Genomic DNA, 23,186 nt, shown 5'->3' on the forward strand with positions numbered 1-23,186 from the left:
TACAATCTTGCTTTTGAAAGTGTTTCAAATCCAAAAATTTCAAGGAAATTTATGATGCCTAGTATGCCCATGATTTATAGTTTTAATGGTCTCTGACGGTAGGAAAAAAAAGTGAGCAGGAGGTTGTTTTCAACACTGAATATCAGAAAATCCATAAGGAATTTGGATCTGTAGTAAACTGAAAGTTTGTAGAGCTATCACTTGGCTAGAATTTTGATCTTTATAGTTTTGGCATCCAAATTATTGTTGAAAATGTATTGGCTGTCCAAAATAGGGAAAAGTTGCTGCAGACTATTGTAATTTCAGCACCTTGACCGGCCATTGCAGTTGGCACATTTGGGGCTGATTTGTTGGTGCTTTTTTGGCATCTTTGCATTGCTTTTGGGCATGTCTATTCAACTGTCATTATGGCTTCTTCATCGGAGAATGCATTGTTCAATATCGACAAGTTGGATGGCACGAACTTCTCATACCGGAAGGAACAAATTTACAATGTATTGGCGCAGAAGAAGTAGTTGAGACCTATCAAGGTCAAAGGTGTTAAGACGGATGCCATGGATGCCGATGATTGGTAGGAGCTTGATGAGCTCGCTAGGTTGACCATTATGTTGACACTGGTGTACTTTAATGTGAAAGACACGAAGGGTGGTGCTTATAGAGTGTGGTAGAAACTATGTGATTTGTATGACAAGTAGAGTGTGGCGAGTCAAGTGTATTGGCTCAAGAAACTCATTGACCTTCGTATGGAGGAGGGGACTTCTATGTCTAGCCATTTGAATGAGTTTAACACTATCTTCAGTCAATATCGGCGTAGATGTTTGCATTCAAGGACTTGGTGAAAGCCACGTTTTTGCTTGTTGGGATACTTTCAGGATGGCTGTTAGCAACTCTGCACCTACTCGTGGACTTACTAGTGCTCAAGAAACTGATTGACCTTCGTATGGAGGAGGGAACTTTTATGTCCATCCATTTGAATGAGCTTAACACTATCTTCAATCAACTATCGGCGTAGAAGTTCGCATTCAAGGACTCGGTGAAAGCCATGTTTTTGCTTGTTACCTTACCTGAAAGTTGGGATACTTTCAAGATGGCTGTTAGCAAATATGCACCTACTCATGGACTTACTAGTGTTGATGTAGAGAGTAGTTTTCTCACAAAGGAGGTGAACATGAAGAACAACTGTAGCACAAAGAGCTCTAGTGCACTTCCAATGAGAGGGACGTCTAATGCGAAGGGGAAAATCTCGCGAGAGAGGTTACAAAGGCAAGTCGAGAAGCAAGTTGGAGTGCTTTTACAATGGCAAGAAGGGCCAAATGAAGGACTATTACAAGTGGAAGAAGGAAAAAGGCAAAGGATAGGAGAAAGATGATGACAAGAAGGGCCACATGAAGGACTGCTACAAGTTGAAGAAGAAAAAAGGCAAAGGATAGGAGAAAGATGATGACAAGAAGGAAGACAAGGGCAAGGCAAAGTCAAAGGAAGTGAATGCGGTGACATGTTAGTATTGGAAAGAGAATGAAATTGTCAGTTAGATAGCACGGAATACTTTGGGTGTGGCATAAGGTGAGGATCCATAAGACTTAATTAAAATAAAGATAAAACCAAATTACTAAAGCTCATTGCATGTTGTGGTTGGGACCTCAAGGTTGACTTTGGTAACCCATGAACTGAGTTGTTAGATGTTAGGTTACAATAAGTGTTAGACTAGCCAAATCTGATACAATCTAGATTATCACTCTGGATGCCCCATATCAACTAGTAAGACCCAATAGGATAGGATTGCGCGGGATTGGATCAAACAGAACCATCAGATATGTAGGTATGTTACATTGGGTATTGTTGGATAGGCTCAAATAGGTTTAGATTGCCATAAATGCAATGTGGGTCTTTAGAGATTGGTATTGGTTGATTCCCAGTGTTTGTGGTCCCACACCTGACTTCTGCACTGGAAGGCGGCTTGATTGGGGGGAGGGTGCGAGACCAACCTCCTCTCCTCACAAATTGCTACAAGTCAGACGACCCACCTTTTGCATCCTTGGTTGTTGCCTGGTCTGAACCCACCTTAGGAGGCCATTTTAGACACACCATCCGGGTGTTTGTTAGCACTACCTTGCAAGGCAGCGATCTACTAAAAAAAGTGTCCCTATTGCTTCGTGGCTTCTCCCCCATACCCTTCTATTTTGGTTTTTAGCCCCTCTCTCTCTCTCTCTCTCTCTCTCTCTCTCTCTCTCGCATACTGTTTGTGAAATCTCTCTCTCTCTCTCACACACACACACACACATACACACACACATGACACACACATGCTGCAAAGTAATCATCCATTCATCTTGACGATTGTTTTGAGTTTAGGAGAACCTAAGGTAGTGCTCACGAGCATTTGTAGTCACTTGTTCTCTGCACACGTATGTGGATGGACGCACCTGCAAGGCTGCCACGTGGCCGACCATCTAAGATGCGCAATTGAGACACTAACTAAAGAACACAATCTATAAGAGGCATACCTGGATCGACAGCAGAATGAAGTAGAATGAGAGTGAAGAGAGTAGTATGGATGGACAGTGGAATAGAGTGAAGAGAGTGAGGCTATGGCGTTGAATTGGAGCTTCCCAGGAGCACTCAAGCCCTTGCTCAACAGCACTACTGTCCATCAGCTCCCTGCTTCCCAATGCTGCCTTCTTCCATCCTCTCCCAAGCGCACCATTCAAGCTTCACCGCCACAACCACAGCAAACCCATGATTGCTGGACTCCCGAACAACTCGACATCCTCGCTTCCCTTTTCCGAGGAACCCCCAAACCACCCCCCATTCGATCTTCCCCCATCCCTCCTTCTTTGCCCTCCAAATTCCGCCCTGTTGGCTTTCCCAAGTCCCGCCGCTTCTTGAGGAAGCCTCCAGCTCTATCCCGATCCTTCCCAAGTGGTGCCTTGGTTCCCCGAGATGCAAAGGATAAACGTTACCTGGAGCAGCTCGCAAACCAGCTTGATAAGCTTCCGCAAAACCAGGATGTCTCCCTCCTCCTGGATAGGTGCGCTGGGGTATTGTTAAGGGGCTCTTTGTCTGGGACAATTCGTGAACTGGGCCGATTGGGAAATCCTGAAAGAGCGCTTCAGGTTTTTCTTTGGCAGGAGCAGCGTGCCCATTTGTGGCCTGATGACAGGACGCTGCATGCGACTATCAACGTGTTGGCGGAAGCAGGTTTGGAAGCCCTTGCATGGAATTTGCTAAACTCCTGGGCCCCAAATTCCGCGCCGGCTTATGATGCCCTAGCTGACGGATTTATAAGATGTCACAGACTGGATCTGGCTTTACGTGTGAAGGACGTTGGACAGAGCATTTGTTGCCTGCTTGATCAAGGTGTATATGCCAGACTAATCCTACTGGCAAGCCGGCAAAATAGGACAGAGGAAGTCAGCGTCTTGGTACAGCAACTGGGCAAGTTTCCAGAATTGAGATTAAACCTTGAGGATTGTACGTCAATTATGAGTGCCTGCAGAAAAATAGGAATGAATGAAGCAGTACAAGCCCTTTTTCAATGGTGGAAGTTGTCTGGTTTCCAGCCCAATGTTGTGATGTATACAATTGTGATGACAGCTCTTGCAAATGCAGGAAGGTATAGGGATGCATTGGCTATCTATTGGGAGATGGAGAAGAGTGGCTGTGCTCCTGACCTTCTCGCATATAATGTCTTGATTCAACTTTGTTCAGAAATTGGGGATTCTTCAAAAGCTTTGAGGATTTTTGCGAGGATGAAGGAAGCTGAAATTTCACCCACTCGGGACGTTTACTTGAACTTGATTAAAGTGTGTTGCAAGGATGGAAGACTTGGAAAGGCTAACGAGTTTTTGAACGCAATGAAAAGGGCAGGCATTGCGAACAGTGTGGCTTTGGAGAATTATTTAGATGAATAATTGCAAGCTTTCCGAGGTCCACAGCTCTTTTTGGAAGTCAACAGTTTGCAGGTCTCATATCACTATGGGAGAGTTATTATACTGGGATGTATTACTGACTTTGTGAGAGGCAGAAAGAAAGAAGAGTTTTTTATTTGTTTAAAGATGAAAAGGGACAAACATGTTGGAGGTATAGGGTCAATGCCCCACCTGTAAGCCCCCAAATGAGGAGAGTTCAGGGGCTTGAAACCTCAGTATGTATGAGGGTAGATGGACCAGTAGGGGGGAATGGATATGGCGCTGCCACATGGGCAGTAGATCAGACTCCCCGTTTATGTTATTTTAGGGCAGCCCAGTGGGCCACCATGGTCAGCATGGAGGGTTGACTGTCTGCCACATTTAGGGCAGGCTCTGGGGCTGGAACAGTCCCAGCCATGTATGGGGCCTTGGGGCTGGTGCAGGATCAGCAAAGCAGCAGCAGACTATAGTGGGGAAGTCGCCCTGTCTCAGCACTATCTTTGGAGGCATTCCTATCATTCCAGGACTGCAGAACTGAGCATGCCTGAATGAGAACAGAAACTTGCAGACCAGCTTCTGCTGGAGAGCATCGTGGAGGGCAGGAATGCAGCTGTGTACCTAGAGATCGTCATCGTACAAACAGTACCTGGTAGGAGCACAAGTCCCTGACATTTGCAGCAGACCTAGGAGAGCACAAGGGGTGCAGCAACGGGAGCTTTGTCTGCAGTACACATTAGAGCATATCTTTGCCGGAGTGCTACACAGAGGCACGTCGCACAAGAGGAGTTACATAAAGGGTGCAGCAAACAGAGCCTTATTTTGGTACCTTACCTCAGGAATTTTTTTCTAAATATGTTGCTCGACAGTTTTGTACTTGATATTTACCTATATATCTATTCTGTCTTGGCGTACCTCTGAGTTCTCTTTCAGGTGTGGGTTTCCCTCTTTACATTTGAGTAAGCACATGTTATTTGAGTTGTGTTCCACATGTTACTTGAGTTCTCTTTCAAAATGTGGGTTGCCCTCTTTACATTCAAGCAAGTACGTGTTATTTGAGTTGTATTCCACATAAGTATCTTGTGTTCCCGGGGTGAATCTTCTGCTGCGTAGGAGTGTTGGCCTTAACCAAGCAACCTCCATCTATTTTTCTAACAAAACAAAGCAAAAATGATATCGATAATTGAACAAGAAGATACACTAGAAACCATGACATCATGAATGGCTGCCTGTGGAGACCTTGAGGGTATCTGGCTTGAACAATAGCTGTTAGATAGTCACATACTTCAAGAGGTGTGAAGCACAGACTATGGTGGGGAAGTCGGCCTGAAGAAGATGTTACCTTTTGATTGGCGGTAGTCAGTGGGCAAAACATTGGCAAGATTTTGTCATGGGTCGAAAGGTGATCATCTAATATCTAATATTTGAGGAATTCAAAAGCTTTGGCAACTTGAGAAGGCACAATGAAGGGGTGATTCTAACTAGCCTGGAGATCTAGATGCCAGCTGGTTAGATGCACAAAGTTTCTTATTGGAGCCAAGGACCATATGGTGGCTTTGCAGGAGGCTTTAATCCTTTGACAAGGTGTTAGAGCGATGTCAATGTCTTGTGATCCAGATTGGCTTGGATGGTTGGAAGAAGCTCAAAATCCACGTATTACCTCTGCATGGCAACGTGCCATGTGGCAAAAACTTTCGGTCCTATTCAAGTCACCTTACACACCCTACGAAGTTCACTTAAGCTGTTGAAAAAGCCAACAATCCCCCCTTGATTTGAGTAGGGGAGTGAGACATATTACTACCAAAATCCAAAATTGCAATGCCGCTTTAAAAACATGCATAGAGCATAGTCACAAATCTCAAAAAGCATAGTCACCATCCTTTTCCAAGTCACAAAGTGTGTGGGCAGTGGTTTGCTTGTGGTGCAGCTTTCAAGAGACCTTGGAATCAGCCTCTTGGCTTTGTATGAATATTAAAGAAATACCGCAAGGGGCACCAGTGTTTGGGGCCAATTGATTTTGAGTAGGAGCGATCTAGCTCCCTGTGATTTAATCTGTGGTGATTTATTGACTGTGTATGCTGTGGTTAAAGTGTATTCTACCACCCTTTGATTAGTAAAGGCTGGTTTCAATTTGTTTGTTTATTTTGTCTTAGTCACCTCCTTAGAAACCCATTTTAGCTTCTTATGCTTGGGCACTGATGACGACATAAGTGTTGCTTTGCTTGCGAAGTATGTCTCCCTTTTGTTTTTAAAAAAATTGTCACCTCATTTTTCTTCTCTTTCGTTTTCTCTTTCATTTTCTTTGTAGAATTTTGGACTTTAGATCAACAAAAATTCTAAATTTGTATGATTGGATGTATTCTAGTCTTACAATGGTATATTTTAAAATTCAATGACAGTGTTTGTGGATCTAGAATTTGGAGTGAAGATTCTATAATATGCTTGGGCACTGATGACGACATAAGTGTTGCTTTGCTTGCTAAGTATGTCTTCCTTTTGGCTTTCATAAAGGTTTTTGTTTACCTCTTTTTTCTTCTCTTTCATTTTCTCTTTTATTTTCTTTGTAGATTTTTGATCTTTAGAACAACAAAAAATTCTAAATTTGTATGATTGGACTTATTCTAGTCTTACAAAGGTATATCCTTTTCCAAGTCAATGACTGGAGTTTCTGTTTGCAAAATCAACTCCTCGTTCCTCTTCCATGATTCAAGTCTTTTTGTTAGATTCCTTCTGCTTGATGTCAAATGCCCCTTTGTATGCCCTTCTCTTTCATAGTATTTTCGAATGATGTCTTTCTTCTCGCTCTTTCCTTTGTTACTCTTCGTGCTTCTGGCAATCCAGGAGCATGATCATTCGTTAGTTCGAGCATTGCATGTTCATCAATGTCAAAGTATGATGGTACTTGCGGCTGGCAGATTGTGAGCATGCGACTTCTGGTGGGTACTGCGAGTTTGATGCTCGTGTTGGTTTGTGGATGTTAGTTGTACTTGGAAGAGCAACAGGTATGCATGCTTGGACTGGTGTATGTGACCTATCCCTAAGAGATCTCGTGGAAGCTGATGAAGTGTCTCTTTGATGAATGGGGGTGCAGGCCGTCGGGTATCAATTGAGGGGGGTGTTGGAATGTGAGGATCAATGCTACCCTCGTGAGCCCGAAGTGAGGAGGACAAAGGGGCATAATGCCACACGAAGCATGGGAAGGAGACAGCTGCCATGTGGACAATGAATCAACCTACCATATGGGCAGTGAATCAAGCTGTCGCATGGGCTGATATAGAGATCTATCAGCTGCTGCGTGGGCAGCAACATGGGGTGCTTGAAGGCAGCAGGTGAGGGCAGCACATTCACTATGGATCTAGGGAAGAGCCGTTTAGAGGTTAGGGCTAGTCGGCCACTTTGACCAGCTTGGTGGTCTCCTTAGGCCCTTATTCGGAGCAGCATGCGAATAGTACCCATGAGGAGTGCTAAGTAGGTCAGTTATGCTATGATCTGTCCTTTCTAGAGCGTGTTATACACACGTAAGTTGAAGCTTATACTTTCATTCCTTCAATCCAATTTCTCAGTATGGAATACAATACTTGAATATTTCTTGATTCAAAATGTTATGTTTCCTTTTTTCCATAAACACTAGTAATGCAATTAAGGGAATAACTAGCATAAAGCATATCAACGTATATTAAGAAATTAATAAAGTAGCATATACCACCCTTCCATTGTACTTTTTCTATGATAGAGAGAGACAAGTTCTTCAAACATTCCAACCTTCTCATTATAACAATCCCTGGGTGAAAGTTTTAGCTAACTGGTCATTACAGAAATATTGAATATATTAATACCTTTATAATATAATGCCATATGAAATGAGGGAATTTAGAGTTTTCTAACACAACTAGAACATAAGCAACATTGTTGATAACTCTCAACGACTCATGTATATTGAACTATTATATCAATTTTGGAAAGTAAAATTGGCTTGCAAGCTCTTTTTTGTTTTTCATGAAAAAAGGTATGAAAAAGCCTCAATAGCAAAGTGCTCAAGGTAAGAGTACATCATGTGTAGCATGAGAAAAGATTAAGGGTCAAGCCTTACTCATGAAAAAATCCCAATAAGGATTCAAAGAAGAGGCTAAAAGTTGCACCTCAATATTGTAGTGACCTTCAAGAAGATGGGATAGCATCTCCAATTCTTGAGGAAGAAAGCCCTTTTGGTAGAAGTAGCCTTGGAAGATCCTTGCATATTTGACCAATGACCAAATGTTTGTCTCAGTATTGACCACAGTGTGAGATGGGTGGACCTGGGAACCATCAAGTGCCTCTAGGCACCCGACTCTTGAGATACGTCGGGTGATCTCCCAACATGTGTCCAGATAGGTCTTAAAGGGAACCATAGTGTGAGATGGGTGGACCTGGGAACCATCAAGTGCCTCTAGGCACCCGACTCTTGAGATACGTCGGGTGATCTCCCAACATGTGTCCAGATAGGTCTTAAAGGGAACCATAGTGTGAGATGGGTGGACCTGGGAACCATCAAGTGCCTCTAGGCACCCGACTCTTGAGATATGTCAGGTGATCTCCCAACATGTGTCCATATAGGCCTTTAGGGAGAGGAGGGAACAACATCTAGAAAACATAGCTCAACCAAATGACAATCGAATAGAAAAAGCCCAAGAGGAGCTATGCATCTTATACAACATCTAAGGCCTAGATAGAGAGAGCCAAGCCACTAACCCCGAGGTGATGAAGAAAACGAAGGGATTGCAATCCCCTTCCAGATAGGCTTGGCTAGTGCAATCCCAATGGGCAATGTTGGATGGACTACTAAACAAAGAGGCAACATAGGCATATAGTGGGGGTCCCAAATATTGCAAATAATTGAGACTCTTTCTAATAAGAGGTTCTGGAGGGCTTCTAGCCCCTGACACTGAGTTGAACCTCTTGGCATTGCTAACAGTGTAGTGGAAGAATAAGGGACTCTTTCAATCCATACCTACACCCTAGGGTCCAACTACAAGTACTTTATGGGGACAATCCAGAAAGCCAAACCATCCACCAGCCGAAAAGCCACTGCTCCACGTGTCCCACAATCTGGACTGAGTCAAAGCATGCATCCACGAGGTTATCCTCAACCATGGACCAAGAACTACCCCTAGAGTGCACATAGAAAACCCAAGGCATCCCCATCTGTATTTCATCGAAGACTTGAGATTTGAAGCAGGATACTTGTCCTTGAAAAAGCCCCAGCTGTCACTTGTTTGTGAGGACCCAATCCATGGGTAAGGCTGCATTGATCTGCTCAATTCTTCTTCCGCTTCCTTTGATGTGACTAACAATCTGAAATCTGCATTCTTTAGGAAGGTTTTTGAAAGCATTTCAAGAGCCCACAGAGGGATTGGGGCCTCTCTCCAGCAAGACCACTGCATATAGTCAAAAAACACCTAAGGGTATGCCATGCAAGATCAATTTATGGCTCGTAACTATCAACTAGTTACAAAAATAGATCATTGCAGCTCCTATCATGCCACTAAAGCCCCTTTGGCTTCTTTTCTGCCTTCTATATTCTCATATATGCTGCCCATATTTTGCTTGCATTTGTTTGCTAGTGTAGTTGGATTTCAAAACCTCGGCAAGCTTTGCAACTGTCTCAATGTGTTGAGGTTTGTGAACTCTCACCTTAGAACCAAATGATGGTACAAATCCTAAATGAAGGCATCGTTTTCTCTCTCTTAGAAATATCCTCCACAAAGAGAGTCTCCAAAAATGGTTGTGTAATCCTCAACTATGCCAATCTAAGATAATGCATATAAATCAGCCACATGAGCTAGTGTTGGAGATATCATAGCCAAAGAGTGTGGTGGTGTGAAGTGTTGGTGTGTAGTACTAGGTGATCTAGTACTAGTCTATGTGTGTGAGTCGTGTGTGTACCACGTGTCATCATGGGACTTATCCCATATGCACTAGGTGCTAGTGTGTGAATGAGTATCCTACATAAGGCTTGTACTTCACTTGTCTTGTTACACTTGATGAATGAATGAGAGCCTTTCATTATGTCTTCATTGGAGCATTATTTCCTCACACCCTAACTCTCTCTCTCTCTCCCTTCACCATGTTTCTTTTTTTTGCCGAAAAAACAGTGCTAATTATATTACTTCGAGAACAAAATACAAGAGGTCAGCTTATAGCTGACGGGCTGCGTTCACAAACCGGACGCAGCCCTAAAAGGTAGCATAATAAATCATACTCTCACGGAGGGATATGCTGAGTGTGAATGAACAGCCATCGGGGTGGTGAGTAGTGCCACCGAAGGCCCTGCGTAGTCTGCTCGAAGAAGAGGCTCTGTGTGTCCCAAGCCTGGAGGAAGCGTCTCCGCTTCTCCTGACCAGCCCGGGAGTCTCCCTGAATCTGGTCCCACTGGCCTCTGAGGGTATGAATAATCTCACTCCAAATCTCCGCCATGATCTGGGCAGTCGATAAGGAAGTGCCACCGAGGATCTGCGCGCAGCGCGAGGTCCAGATGTGCCATCCTGTAATGCTGCTGATAATCTCCCAGACTGGCTGCCTCTCCCGAACTCCTGTATCAGCCTCTGCTAGGTGCTGTGGGATACCCTCGAGCGGCCCCCACGTCCCCTGTGTGATAAGGAAGGTGGGGTCCTGCTGGCATGCCTCGAACAAGTGATGAAGACCAGGTGCGGTGCTGCACCAACAGAACGCGCCCCAAGTGATCACTCCTAGCTCTGGTGCTGCGCGGGTAAGAAGCCCGAAGGTCCACCTCCACAACCCTTCACCATGTTTCTAACATGGTATCAGAGCCACCTTCCATAGCTGCCACGTCACCCTTGCCCTAATTCTAATTCTGCTTCAGCCCTTCTTCCTGCAGCCTGCAGCCGCCTCAGCCCTGCTCCATTTCACCTCTATTCACCTCCTCCTTGCACCCGCTTGCAGCAGCTACTTGCTTCAGTTGTTGCCTCCATAGCCAGCGGCCTTGATTTGAGACCCTTTGGAGCTCTAGGTGCCCTTCACAAGCATCCTGTTGTGTTTTTAGAGGATGAGTTTGGGAATGTTTTGGATTCATCTAGGTATATCCTTCCTTGCTAGTCGGATCATTATGCCTGCACATGTGGACCTTCAAGCCTATTTCAGAGCATTCCGTCGCCACAATCTGCATCCCGTGTGCTGCTGCTGCATAACCGCCTTTAACAGAGCAATTTCGGAAGTTTTCAACGCCAAGAACAGCTCTCTATTGCTGCTGCTGTGTAGTCAGCCTCCTGAGAGCACACTCTGCAGCATTTCGAGTCATTTGAGGGCCTTTTCAAGCAGTCTCTTGGCTTCCAGCACATCTACTACAGCTGATTTTCAGACTAGTGTCCTGGTACACATTTTGGAGCTGTTTTAGGAGCTGCCCTGCACATTGGTGACCAGCCTTTGCACTTCGGGGTGCCCTAGTGAGCCGCTTTGCAGATTTCGGACCTGCTGCAGCACTTCAAGCAGTTACTACGACCACAAGAGCTCCATTTCTGGTTTAGTTCTCCATTTCGAAGCATATTCTTGCTATGTTTTGATTAGGGTTTGTATTTGGAGCATCTACAACCACCTATATCTACCCACTTGCACACGTGGAGTCTACTATTGCATTTTGGGAGTTCTAGACCAGCCGCCATACTTGCTCGTTCTTCATCTGGTGCGGTGAATTTGTTACCTCAGTTTGCTACTATGGAGCCTCGTCCTCGTGGTGAAGACTCATCAGCACCACTTGCATCTAGGGATGAGCAGCATGACCACAGCATGACAAAGCATTGGCGTACCTTGATGTGAGGTTGGTCAACAAATTGCTTCATCATCTTGACCTCACTACTTCAGCCAAGGAGAACCTAGACAAGCTCAAGAATATTTATGCTACATCTATTGGACCTGAGCAGGACGCTTCATCTATTGTGTTGCATGATCTATTTCTTTCTTTCTCAGGAAGATGATGCTTAGTTCTATGTGTGTTTGTGTTGAGTCAAATAAAGGTTCTCAGCCTTCAGTTGTCCCTCTAAATTGAATGTATGCTTCAGGCTAGCCCATTAGCACTGAGCTCCAGGAGGATTTTTTTGACCCCTTTTTCATTGGGATTTGATCCTGTCAAGGACAGCCGGACGACGTCACTCTTCATCATATTTCCGGGGCTTCCTCAAGTGTACCATCGATTTCTACATTCCATTGGAGCTGCCTTTGGAGTGGTCCATAAGATCCCCCCTCTCCTTGAGATGCCTTCTGCAGCAGCAGAGGCAGTCAGGTCCGATGGGGTACCGCATGTTAGGGTCATTGTTTCTGACCCTAACATATCGGATGACCACATTATTCTTCAGCATCCAGATGGCTCTTTCTTCAGACAGAGAGTTGAGATTGTAGGGAGACAGGATCAGTGTAGGATTTGTAGGACCCTTGGGCACTTTGCCAGAGATTGCCCAAGGAAAAAGAAAAGACCTAAAAGATCCACGGGTGCGCCTCATAGCTTCACTTGACCTGGACCTTCCTCACGACCAGCTGTTGCCGCTTCAGGCGTTGCTAGACCTTCGACTTCACAGCCAGGACCGTCAGTCTCTCGTCCTGGTACTTCTACTACGCGGACAGGAGAGTTAGCACGTCCTATTTTGGTCGTCCCCCATTGGGTGCCTATCAGAGTTGGGGAGCCAGTTCCACCTCAGGCTACCACTGATGGGGCCGTGGACCCATCTCTACAGGCAGGAGACATTCCTGTCTTGGTTCCATGTGCAGATGAGACTGCTCCTACCCCTTCACGTGTTCATGTGCAGGAGCCCTCACCTAGGGAGATCCTTTTGGCAAAGACCCGTGCCTTACTTGAGAATAATGCCAGAGTCGTGGTCGAGGTCATGCAGCATGCCGAGTTCCTGCAACACCCCCCTCCCTCTTGTCTACATGTCTGTCTACATCTGACAGAGGTAAGGGGGTTATTGGTTCCACCCCTCCTTCCGCAGGGCTCCTTCGCACTCCTGCGCCAGAGGTACTTTGCAGGAATTCATTTTCAGTTCTGGCAAACTTGGCTGAGTTTGAGGTAGAGAAGTTTGTACCATCTACGCTCAAGGAGCATATTTTTCAGACATCCGTGGACAGAGTTTCCCCCTCAGCAGGTGTGGGTGTGCTATCCCCAGTTGACTTCCCTCCTCTTGATAGGAGGAACTTTTCACAAGAGAGGGTTTTCTCCACTACAAGGTCAGGTAGGATCTTCCATCCGGCCTTCTCCTTTCGCAGATGAGGATTGCCAGTTGGAATGTTCAGGGCCTCGGGGGTGTACCTCACTGCCCCCGCAGGCAGCTGATTCATAACCAACTTCATCTAAGTGTTGTTGGGGGTCCCATGGACACTCTGATGATTCAGGAACACAAATTGGATGTCAGGGATTGTGCCAAGTCGGGTAAGCTTCTTCTAGGCCATACTTTTCGGTCACCCCCCTCGGGCACCAGGGGAGGTACTTGCATCTCTGTTTCTTCTTCTATACTCCCTTGGTGATTGGACACGAGATCATAGTCCCTTCCAGAGCTCGATGGATTATACCTTTGATTGGTGGGCATAAGGTTGGTCTTTTAAACCTTTATGCACCCAATTCTAGAGAAGATCATGTTCTGTTTTGGAAGGAACTGCTCTCTCGGTCATATATTACAGATGCTTGGATTATAGGGGGCGATTTCAACATGGTTGAAATGCCCTCAGACAAAAGTGGTGGTAGGAAAGGTGGCATTCACTCCCTAGAGAGATCAGCGTGGGATGCCTTGCTTCTTTAGTACAGTGGCAGGGATGCTTGGTACGACGATGCTTTTCACACTTAGCCACATTCTCTCGTGTTTTCTTGGTTGAACAAGAGATTGCAGATGCCTATACATGCACGGATTGACGTGGATGATTGAGCTCTTGACAGAGGTGGTACTGTCTGCATTGCAGCTGGGGTGTCCGCTTCGGATCATTTTCTAGTGGTTCTGATGGTCTCAGATCCTCATGTGAGGGGGCCGCTCTGCCAGTGTTAGGATTTCAGATTCCTTTTATGCAGAGGAGGGCCTTATAGAGACAGTGTTGAGAACCTGGGTATCTCATTTGCAGGATGGGCAGCTTTCTCCTTCAGATTTAGCCGCAGCCCTCTTTGATATTAGTGACTTTTATCTTTCAGTTGCTCGTATGAGGAGGGGTGAGATCCTCAGGTGTGAGACATGTATACACGACAGTTGGCTGCTCTTCAGAGGGAGGAGCAGAAGAGGCCTACAGATGCTTGGATTCAGGAGCACCTTGTTGCAGCGAGGGCTCAGCAGCAGTCACTTTTAGATCTGAGAGCAGAGTATGCCTTTCATGCCAGAGAGTCACTTTGGACTCAGATGGGAGGTACTCTTGGTCCCAGACATAGTAGGGAGAGCGTCTAACAGCTTGTTGATTCAGGAGGAATTCTTCAGACACATCTAGATGCCGTCTTGTAGGTTGCCTCCGATTTCTATGCCTCCCTTCTTACAACAGATCCTGACACTCAGGCCACAGATGATGCTAGAGTGGTTATTGGGCGACACTTATCTGGGTTGGTGACAGGGGATATGACTATCTCACTTGATGCACCCTTCACCAATGTAGAGTTCAGGACTGCTCTCTCTGCCCTTCACAAGGGCAAGTGTCCTGGTTCAGATGGACTTACCCCCTTATTTTTTATTACTTTTTGGGATCAGATTGGGGATCACATTACCTCAGCCCTGTAGGGTGTATGGGACTGGGGTGAGATGCCAAACTCACTTACGGAGGGCCTCATTCATTTGATTCCGAAAGGGGGTTGTAGGAATCTAGTGTCTCAGTGGAGACCGATTACCTTGCTGGGTACCTTGTACAAAATCCTAGCTAAAGCTATCAGCCTTCGTCTGCAGCCCTTTCTCCCAGATCTTATCCATGATACGTAGACGGGTTTTGTGCATGGTAGGAGCATCTTTGATAACATCTTCTCATTTTGGGAGGCGTCGGATTGGGCCATGCATAATGGCCATAGGCTGGCCATTCTACTCTTGGATTTTGAGAAAGCTTAGACTGGGGCTTTCTGTAGGGCACACTTACTCACTTTGGGTTTCTTAGATGCATGGATCAGAGGGGTGTCAGCCCTCTACGGATCAGCCCACAGCCACTTTCTTATTGAGATTACCAGATCAGTTCGTCAGGGATGCCCCTTAGCCCCCTTTTTATTCCTTTTTGTGGCCGAGGCTATGAGCTATTACATTATAGCTCAAGCTGGGATTGTAGGGCTCAGGCTTCCTTTGAGGCAAGAGGATGAGCTCTTAGACAGTGAGTTGGCAGATGATACGACCATTTTTTGGATGCCACTCCATAGACACTGACTTCATTCAGGACGACATTGGATTTGTTTTGCATTGCGGCAGATGCACACATTTATCGGAACAAATCCAATGGTTTTTGGATTAGTGATGATGAGGAAACTCCAGTCTAGGGGAATGACATAGGGTTCACTTAGATTCATAGGGGAGTCTCCATCAGGTATCTGGGATGCCAGGTTGGGGTGGGCATCTCTCCGGCACAGCAATTTGCTCCCATGTTGGAGAGTATCAAGAGGAAACTCATCTTTTGGAGTTCAGCCAGACTTGACCTTGCATGCAGAGTTGTGGTTGTGAACCATGTATTATTGGCCACTGCCTGGTTCGTGTGCTCATGTTGGTGCAGAGCTAGAGGTTGTATCGCTCAACTCATAAGACCTATCAGGAACTTCCTATGGAGCGGTTTAGATGGCACCTCAAATGTTGTAGCCAGGGTGGCTTGGGAGACCCTCATTCTCCCCACAGAAGGAGGTCTCAATATTATTGACCCAAATTTGCAATGTATGGCCTTGCTCTGCAAGTTCGTAGTACATGGATTGATGCCTGGACAGGAGCCTTGGAAAGATTTTTTCTCACGCAGAATTCAGTCTTGTATGCCTTCTCATGGGGGAGATTGGTTGGACAGCAGCAGATGGATCTTTACTTCAGCCCATCTCAAATCTCCCCCTTCTCCTCTCATGGCTGCTATTCTGAAAGCTTGGGGCTGCTTCAGAAAGACACTTTGCAGAGTTCCACCCACCTCTCATGAAGAAATTCACAGTCAGCCGGGCTACTCATGTGGAATGACTTGATTTTGGATGGCCATGGTAGGCCACTTGGAGGGTCGCATTATATGCAGTGGTCTAGATGGGAGAGGGGACCTGCTTCTAGAGCAGGTGCTTGGCATGCCTTTATGAGACTTCCAGAGGATCATAGACTTTTAGCAGTTGGCCACCTCAGAGGGAGTGCACTGAGGATACATCAAATACAGGCAGCCATTCCACCAGAGTGGATTGACATAGATGACATGCCGATCACAGAGTCCACTTGGTGGGGAACGTTTTCAGGGACGGGCATTCGGTTACAGCTTATTGCACTGCAGGATGCACATAAGGATACCCTTGTCTTTGATGTTCAATCGGGAGGAAGACTTATTAGGTCTTCTGATGATATTCTTTTGGAGGTTGCATTTCAGCTTGTCAGGATTGCAGGTTTCATGGAGTGGGGCAAGGACTCACAGTGGTATCTTGACCCCGATCCTATTCTCCGTGCACTGGGGTCTTGGAGACTCTGGCTGTATGGTGGTTCCCCTGTTCTTGCAGTGGGACCAAGGGGAGTGGGAATGGATTGATGAGGGGCACCGAGAGAAGAGCTTCTCTTTTTTTCGCTACACAGTTAGAAAGGTCCAGAGGTTTCAGCTCAATAGTAGAGGTTGGAGGCCCTCCAGAGCGTCCCATTGGGATAGTTTTCAGATTTCTGCAGTTGTGTGAAAAAACTTCTGGCGTAGGCTCTGGAAATCCCTCAGGAATAGAAAGATCACTCTTTTCTTTTCATGGAGGAATTGCAGTGAACCTGTGGAGATCCAGGTTTGGGGCTGACCCTACTTGTCCTCATTGTCACATGGCAGTTGAATGAGTACGGCATTGCCTTCTTGGGGTTCAGTGGCTTAATTATCTCTTACTGGCCCCCAGGTGTTTTTCGAGGGACATGATCCAGATCCAGCTCTCATTGTACGGCGGCACTTAGTGGAGTCTTGTTCCCTTCAGGATGTTTCCTTCACTTCTTTCAGTGTTGCTCATGCCTCAGTAGACATGTCTTGGGAGATTTTGGCTAGCATTGCAGCTCGACATATTTGGAGAGCCAGGTGTACAGAGGTGATGGAGGGTATCCAGGTTCACCCTTCCCAGGCTATGGCCAGTATTTGGACCGACACAATACACACTCTGATGGCCATATGGGCGAACATGCAGGGAGCCTCCAAAGCAGCCACTGCTAGGAGAGTTACTTTTTTCAGAGTTTGGAGAGGATCTCTTTTCTTCTCTGCATCTCCCTCAGGGTTGAGATGGCATTTTCAGCCTCCGCTTTGGTTTTTTATTAGCTCATTTTGAGCTGTTTTTATCCTTATGCATTGCATGATGTACTCTCGCATTTGAGCTTGCTCTCGCGGTTTTCATTCATACTTAATGAAGTAATTTTCTTGAAAAAAAAAAAACCTGTGATAAAGTTCGACTATCTACCACCCGACTCCTTGTCCCAAATCTGCGTTCTTTCTTGGATTGCTAGAAAGTTGATCATGTTACTCTAGTTCCATACATCTCCCCATGTTCTCACCCCTGTGTTGTTGAGCCTCAGGGCCTAAGCGTCTAGTAAACCTATGTCCTCCCATATCACTGAGAACCACATGGAGTAGAGCTGTTGCCTTCCCTGAGGAAGCTCTCCATTGAATATGCCCCTTGAGCATTTCCCCTCTTTTCACATAGTTCTGAACCCTTTGTTATGCAATGACACAAAGCTGCCATTCTAGGTAATTCTTCCAACTCTTGCATCTAGCTGGTCTTGTGTGTTTGAGGTGTCGTCTGAGTAGAAAAGACCAGCTTGTGTCCCTAGTTTTGATGGATATATCCCCATGAAGCTTGCAAATTGACCACTTAATGTTTACAATGCCCAATCCCACATCTTTTTTTGGGATGCGCAAAAGTCCCATCTCACTTTAGCCGTCCTCCAATGGTCTTTATCTCCACCCCACAAAGAAAGGTCTTGAACAATGGGTCCAGTTTATTAATCCCTACTATCGATGGAGACCAACATGAGATTAAAAATATAACTGAAGGGTCCAAGACGTTATTCAGCACATACTTTCTTCTCGCTAGGGATGATTGAAGGCTGTGCCATGTCTGAATCTTCTTTTTCAAATTTTTGTAGGACCCATTCCTATTAATCCTTTATTGATTAGTGGAAATCGTTGGAGTTCCAGGTAGTGTGAAGGGTATTTCTTTTGGGATGCCCTTGCACCCACTCTCCTTCAACATCCTAGGGACTAGTCCTTTTGTGGTTAATCTTGGATCCTAAAGTAGTGTAGAAAGTGTCTAAACAGGTTAGCATAGCTCCCATAGACTCTTCATCATTGTAGGGAGTGAGATTAGTGTCATCAATATACTGTTGGTGGAGTACTTGTGATCCATTGTCCAATTGAATCCCTTGTGCTTCTACTTTCTCTGTTTTATCTTGGATGAGCTACCACAGTGCACTTGTAGCGACAACAAATAGAAGAAGAGAAAGAGGACACCTTGCCTAATAGACTGTTTCAATTGGGAAGTTATATTCAAGTTCAAGCCATTCCAACCATGTGTAAGCATGTCGGCCAGGTGACATGGTGACAACCATGTGACAACTATGTTGCCATGTAGACTAGGTGACAACTATGTCAGCGAACTGACAAGGTGACAACTATGTTGCCATGTCGACCATCTGACAACTATGTCGGCGAGCTGACAAGGTGACAACCATGTCCATGACAACTGTGTCAACTTGAGATAACCATGATCACTTGTGTACAACAGCAAGACCTCACAAGTCCACCTAAGCGATCATGTCATATTTATGTAAATGGTGGTGCAAAGGGGCAGCCAAGAGCTGCACATGGAGAAGATAAGTCCGCACCGACTCGGACTCAGAGGGCTAAGCGGCGCACAGTGGACTACAGGGAGGTGCACATGGGGTAATTATATCACCAATTGGGAGGAGGTTGGCGAGTCAGGAAGTAGTTGAAGCCATGAAGAATCGGAGTGGTGGAACGGCTAAGGGAGATAAAGACACCACCAATGGGGAGAATTGGGGGAAGATTCTCACATAGAGAAGGGGACCCTCCACGAGCTGTGGGGAGGATGAAGGTGTGGGAAAGGAGGGGGATGGCCATTGGATGATTGGAAGGGAAACATGAGAGTGACAAGAAGGCTTGAATCATGAGCTCGCCTAGTGTATCATTGTGGTGTCCTTTTGGTGTACTTTTCTCTGCTCTCAATAGTATGCTTCCCTCCACCTCTGTTCGCAACTCTAGCTCCCTTCACCTCGTGTGTTTCCCTCTTCATCCCCCTTCACATGGTATAACGGACCCTGTGTCATGTGGCTTGAGTTTTGTTCCGTTCATGTTGAAGGATGGCTCTTGTGATATCGTTTCGCTTTGCTTGCATCACTCTTGCACTCGTATCGTTTGCACCATCGTCTTGGCGTGGTGCATCGTTGACACCATTGTCTAGCACTTGCACCATGCACCATCGGTGACACCATTGGCACATCCCTACTTGCTCCTCCCACCAGTGGCCCTAAGCTTCCGGTAACACTTCCAGAAGTGGTAGGAATGCCCTCTTCATACAGTTTATGGTATCACGATGGGACATTGCTGGTGTTGAGTAGCACGAGTGGAGTGGTATTCTAGGGTCCTAGAGAGAGGTCTTATGCTGAGGAGTTCTGAAACCTTTGAAGGAGCTAGTGTGAGCGAACTAGGAGGCACTTAAGGAGAGTGGAGAAAAGACTTCTGGTAGACCAAACCTGATACAAGAAGCATTACGTGCGACAGAAGTTCGCGACGTCCTCAAGGCGAGCATAAAGTGAACCCATTGGCGTAGTAGCCAGAGCAAGTAACTCCATCGAAACTCTCATCATTGACTTGGACCAGCAGGATCCCTGGTGGTCAAATTGGGATTCCAGAGGAGGAGTACAAAGTGGAGAGCAAGTGAAAGAGGAAAGTTCGAAGGACGAAGGCTACTTAGGAGCTCATCAAGGTCAAGACAACCCCTCTTCTACTCTTGTAATGATGTCTTCATCAATAACCACTTCAGCGGGAGTGGTGACTCCTGCTGCTGCTTCGAACTCGACATCTGCTGGTCAAGCTGCTATCTCATCTGTTATGCGTAGCTCCGGGTTTCTAGCAAGTATTACTTCCACATCCATCCCACTCGTGGGTACTTTTTGTTAGAAATGACCCAATAGAGGGTGCGCACAGCAGCGGAAGACTGATAGTATTGCCCTGGAGCTCACACAGTGTGCGTGTGGGGTGTAGAATCACAAACTTCTTAACTTATGTGCATAGATGTACAAGCCAGTAAATAGACAATGCTCAGAAACAAATATAGAAGCAACTCTTTATATTTTCGTCCGTCCACAAAGTAGGACAGGATACAATACCAAAAGGTTCTCCTAGTAAATGTCAAGCACTCCTTGATCTCTGAGCCCACGTGCTCCACCTCGAGCATATGCAGACTCTCTGTCTAGATCCCTTCCACCTTGCTGTCCAAAAGCCAGCCTAGGTGGGCAGCACCTTGAGCTCAGTCTGCAGCCCTATGTCAGCCTCCTTCTCCTCCTGTTTGTAGGTCCACGGGTGGGCTTGCTGCTGCTGCTGTCTGCTCCCCAACTGCTGCTCCAAGTGATATGGAATGAGGGCATGGAAGCCCTCCTTTTATAGGGCACAAGGCCCCCTTGAATGGACCGACCAGCCAGCCTCATCCTGGCCGACCAGTCTGCTTGCTGGTTGACCTGGTTGGCTGGTCCAACCAGCCCTATATAAGGGCCCCTTTTGGGCTGCTGCCTTTGCCCCTTCCTGCGCCTATTGCAGGCCTATTTGCAGGCCTTTATGCCTGCCCATTTATTGTGCCAAGCAGGTCGCCATAGCCAGAGACTGTTCCGTCCTTCTGTCAGGCCTGATGCAGGCCCCGAGCCTGCCCATATCTTCTGCCACAGTTCGCTGCCTCTAGCCTGCTCATCTGCTGCCTCTTTTGCAGGTCCATGGCCTGCCCTTTGCTTGCCCACATGGCAGCTCATGTGCTGCCCATGTGACATCCCCAATATCTCCAGGTCTAGCTTCCCCATGCTCTTCTCATATGGGGGCTTACCGATGGGGAGGTGACCATTCCAACACCCCCTCTCACCGACACATCCAAGCCCAATGCCAACATGTCGATGACGATGCTCCAGTAACTCCCTGGTTGTAGTCCTCTAGAACATATCGATGTCAAAATCTTTTCCTAGCTTTTCGTCGAGTGGCTCCTACTCTGCCAGGTCTGGTTCCGCTTCCGCACACCATCTTGGTACACGGGTCCATCTTTGGTACCACCTCCTAGCACCACCTCCTTCAGTCACGTTCCCACCTTCAATCCAGCCGTCACGATCTTCCACTTGTCCCCCTCATAATGAGTGAACAACCTGGAGTCTTCTAGGCACCATGCTCTGAGGGTCTGTTTCAACCCGTCCTTCCTTTGGCAAGGTCTGCAACCAGTGAATATCTCTAGATAACCTGGACCATGAACTCTCGCTGAGCTCTCAAGCAGGTACTCTTCTGGCTTCAGTACTCTTTGTTCATCACCTTCTAGCAATCTGCGCCTGCCGAGATTTGAAGAAGCACCAATACTTCCCCTTCTGCCTTCGAAGAAGGCCCATTCCTTCCAATCTTGTATCACCTGAGACAAATGAAGAGCAGAGTCTCTCCACAGCATGCTATAAAGGCTCAAATGCAGAATACCAAGTACATACTAGACTGTGGTACTACCTGTGTGCTTGCTCTGAAAGCAAACCTTGTACCTCATCGAGGCACCAGGAACAACTCTTTGATTACCACATTTGCTTTGGCCTTTGTATCTCTCTCTGAATCTGAGTCGGACTCTTTCCTTTTGTTTTGATCTGCCTTTTTCTTTCTGCAGTCCTCTGCAAAATGTCCTAGCGTATCACAATAGAAGCACTTCTTCTTCTACTTCCTCTTGGCAGTGTCTTCGTCATCAAAGTCGTCTTTCTTGGACTTGCTACTGTTAGGCTTGCCCTTACATTTGCCAGCGTAATCCTTCACCAGCAGGGCCTTGTCGTCTTTGTCGTCGTTGTAGAGCTTCTCCCTAGCTTCTTGTAATAGTAATGGACCCAACTTCTCAAACATCAGAGGTTTGCTCCTGTGTCCTGCTGTCATGGTCGTAACAAAGCTCTTGAAACTTCGAGGTAGCCTCCTCAATACCATCAAGGCCAAATGGCGTGAGTCCACCTTCTGACCAACTGCCACCAGTTGATCCCTCACCACCTTGACCTTCGTTAAGTGGCTATGTACCATATCTCCTTCTTCCATATCAAGATTGTAGAGTTGATGTTGAAGAAGCAAAATCCGGGAGGTGTTGTCCGTCTCGTACAGATCCTTCACAGTGACCCATGCCTCTACCGACGTCTCGGTCATCTGGATATGTGGAAGAGCAGAGTCCGTCGTAGTCCCTATGATCATTGCCAGGGCATGGGCATCTCAAGCTTCGAGCTCCTCTCTGTCAATTGCCATGAGTATCTTCCCTTGCCTGTCCCGGCTTCGCCCCCCACTCTCGTTGTCAGTTTCCATAGCTTTCGAGCCACTAAATGACTCCGGATGTTCACCTTCTAGATCGGGTAGTTGGTCTCCTCCAGTTTCCCAGACACTTCGAAGTTAGGGATAGTGAATGAGAGAAAACTGGGGGAGGAGGAAGGGAGAGCAGGGGCTGAAGAGGTTGTAGCGGTCGACATCTCTGTTGTTATACCACACAGCAAAGTCAACCAAACTCAAACTTCAGTAGACCAGAACTCTGAACGCACCTAACTGAACCTGAGTCTCCCTCCGTCTCGCAAGGGCACTGTCCTTCAGTCATGGAAGTCAATTCCCAAGAGCTCTGAATCAGGGTCGTCCTTCAGCAAGGTCCCTACCTTTAGGCTCCCACACGTGTGAGCCTCCTACTTGGGCTTTGATACCATGTTAGAAATGACCCAACAGAGGGTACGCACAGCGGAAGACTGATAGTATTGCCCAGGAGCTCACACACTGTGCGTGTGGGATGTGGAATCACAAACTTCTTGACTTATGTGCATAGATGTGCAAGCCAGTCAATAGACAATGCTCAGAAACAAATATAGAAGCAACTCTTTATATTTCCGTTCATCCACAAAGTAGGACAGGATACAA

At 46.4% G+C, this 23,186-nt stretch overlaps 1 protein-coding gene across 1 annotated transcript; it reads left to right on the plus strand.

The window, feature by feature from the left end:
• The first annotated feature begins 2,471 nt into the window (after nt 1–2,471).
• On the plus strand, nt 2,472–4,810 carry LOC147899539 (pentatricopeptide repeat-containing protein At2g01860-like). Its single transcript, XM_087378113.1, has one exon. The coding sequence runs from the start codon at nt 2,589–2,591 to the stop codon at nt 3,909–3,911; it is 1,323 nt and encodes a 440-aa protein (XP_087234239.1). The 5' UTR covers nt 2,472–2,588; the 3' UTR covers nt 3,912–4,810.
• The last annotated feature ends 18,376 nt before the right edge of the window (nt 4,811–23,186 follow it).

This window comes from Dipteris shenzhenensis, chromosome 8 (assembly GCF_047967505.1).
Source record: "Dipteris shenzhenensis isolate YYH24624 ecotype China chromosome 8, Dip_SZ_1.0, whole genome shotgun sequence".
Classification (NCBI taxonomy): Eukaryota; Viridiplantae; Streptophyta; class Polypodiopsida; order Gleicheniales; family Dipteridaceae; genus Dipteris; species Dipteris shenzhenensis.